Source organism: Nanorana parkeri, unplaced genomic scaffold (assembly GCF_000935625.1).
Source record: "Nanorana parkeri isolate BGI_ZX_2015 unplaced genomic scaffold, ASM93562v1 scaffold918, whole genome shotgun sequence".
Classification (NCBI taxonomy): domain Eukaryota; kingdom Metazoa; phylum Chordata; class Amphibia; order Anura; family Dicroglossidae; genus Nanorana; species Nanorana parkeri.
In genome coordinates this window covers 233,199-235,616 of record NW_017307186.1, presented here as the reverse complement: position 1 = coordinate 235,616, position 2,418 = coordinate 233,199, and the positions used below count along the sequence as shown (strand labels likewise).

Below are 2,418 nucleotides of genomic sequence, written 5' to 3'. Positions count from 1 at the left end.
CGCTCCGTCCCCGCCCCCCGCTCTCGGCGCTCCACGCCCCCCCCTCCCCCGCTTGTAGCGCCGCTCTCGGCGCTCAAAGAAAGCCAGCCCTGCTACTTGTCCGTAGCAGGGCTAAAACAGTGCAAAAACCACTTGCCCGGCGCCCGGAACTACATGTCCCGGGCGTCGGGCGATACGAATTCCACACCCCTGCGCTGTGCGGGCCACATTACAAGGTCCCGCGGGCCTTGTGTTTGCCACCCCTGGCTTAGATGATACTCCTAAGATTTATTGCTGGTAATATTATAATCTAGAATTACTACTCAGAAGGAACCAGGCACTATGCATATTATATATATCATAACAAAAACTAACATTTGTCTAGTACTCTTACGGCTACACAGATAAATTAATGAATTAACAATGAAAGTGTACATACCTGTAATGAGTTTCAATATTTTCTTTAGAGATATCATTTAATATCTCATTTATAGTGTGGATTTCACTTGAAGTTGTAAGTTCATTTAATAATAAACAATTACTTGAGGAAGGGATTGTCTTTGAAAAATAGCCCACTAAAATTCCTAAGATAAATGTAAACATAACTATAGAAAATGCTTTCATAACTGTACAAAAGTCCTTTGAGGTCTTTGTTTTTAAATGCGCGCAATGGGAAAAGTATTCTGGTTCCTCTTCTAAACGTTGAAAACGGCCCTTGGGAGAAGTGGACAGTTGACTGGAGGTAGGTATATGCGGCTTATTTATTGCACTGTTTATATTATGGTTAGCAAAGTTGTCAGGTTGAAAGTGCTCAGATCCAAGTTCCTCCAGTTCTGTTTCCATGTCCCATTCTAGATCCAGTGCAGATGATGGAATGTCATCACTCTCCATATAATTCATCTCTGACACAGTCTTCATGTCAACTCCAAACTTCTGATAAGACACATCCTTTCCTAAAAAAAAAACACAGGAGAGGAATGTTTGTGTTAATATAGTTTATTCATTATTCATGATATATCATTTGGATATTTCACATTATTTATTTTAACAGTCAGATGATAAATGCTGAGTGATAGATGCACCTGCTAGCAACTAGTGTCAGACAGTTTGGTCAATATACTTAATGAATTACTACTGTCATAAAGTCCGTTATAGAATAAACCTATATCTAAAGTGGATTATCGACTAAAAACCACATCTATATCTAGAAGGCAGAAAAGCTTAGTTAGGTCTATAGTTCATTTCCTAAGGAAAGACTGTATACAACCTGAGCTGAAATGTTCTGCCCAGGAGCACTTTTACAATTATAGAGCTGTCCATATACATCTAGAAGGGAGGAGTGAAACACAACCATTAGACTGTCCCTCTGGTGAAGTCTGCATATGTAATAAACAAACATAGCTCATTAACTTAGAATGCTTTATTTTTCAATAAGCAGTTTCATATCTTCCATTATATTGTTGAAGATGCTTACATGATATTGTGATTCATTTATATATCTATAACAATCTTCTCTTTTACTGTTCTCTATATGCTGTCAGTGTTTTGATTAAGTGTTAACATAGTGAACCTGAATATGTTTTTCTAATGAGTAAATCAATTGAATGCAGATCACAGAAACTAGTCTGTACCATCCTGGCACAGACAAGTCTAGTGTCTTCATCTCAGGAGGACCATAATTTCAGCTCTGGTAGGTGTTGGGGCAGTGTGGCTGTATGCTGAGCCAATATTACAATATACAAAATCAAACTTTAGGCACTCTGGTGCTTGGTGAGAACTCATCAGCCACAATGTTTGTGGTTGATTCAATTTTTTTATATCATAATTATATCTGTTTTTTACATTTTGTTTTGTCCAAATAATGTTTTACAACAAACTTTAGTTCAAAATGTATGCTTAAAGTATATGTACACTTTCTGGTGTAAGGAGACAATGCTCTGTTCACCTCTTCTTATTGTGTTCCTACATTGTCGCATGGGCTTTCCAATGAAGACTGCAAGTAACCATCTTAACACATGTTGGTGTCTACTGTTGTCATCAATCATTTATTAAACTCTCCCTGGGACATCCCATGCAGCCATCTCTTAAGTACTTAGAGACAGTAGGTGGCTGTAAAGACACTTTAGGAGATCAGCTCCAATTAGATGAAATTGAAGATAAAACTATTTTCTTTTTCAAATTGTTGTTTTTGGACAGTGGGGAAAAGTTAGGGTCTTTGTCAAGTTTTTATTGCTGTCTGTGTATCTGTAGTGAAGATTTAGGGGTCTATTCACGAAGCAGCCTAAGGAGCTAGCCGTAGCTTCGGCCGATCCTTCGGCTAGCTTCGGCCCCAGGACCCCTTCGGTTCAGTAGAACCGAAGGACTGCTGTACGGCTATTCAGCCCCTACAGCTCCCGAACTTGGCCAAGCGGCTCAGTCGAGCCGAAGGCATATGCCTTG

The 2,418-nt window shown here is 39.4% G+C and overlaps 1 protein-coding gene across 1 annotated transcript in view; it reads right to left on the bottom strand.

Annotated features, from left to right (window-relative positions):
- NAALADL2 (N-acetylated alpha-linked acidic dipeptidase like 2) overlaps positions 1-2,418 on the bottom strand; it is a 430,657-nt gene that overhangs the window by 394,261 nt on the left and 33,978 nt on the right. Inside the window, exon 6 of the mRNA XM_018566102.1 lies at positions 419-932. Coding sequence (XP_018421604.1) covers positions 419-932 — 514 coding nt within the window. The remainder of the gene's footprint in view (positions 1-418; positions 933-2,418) is intronic.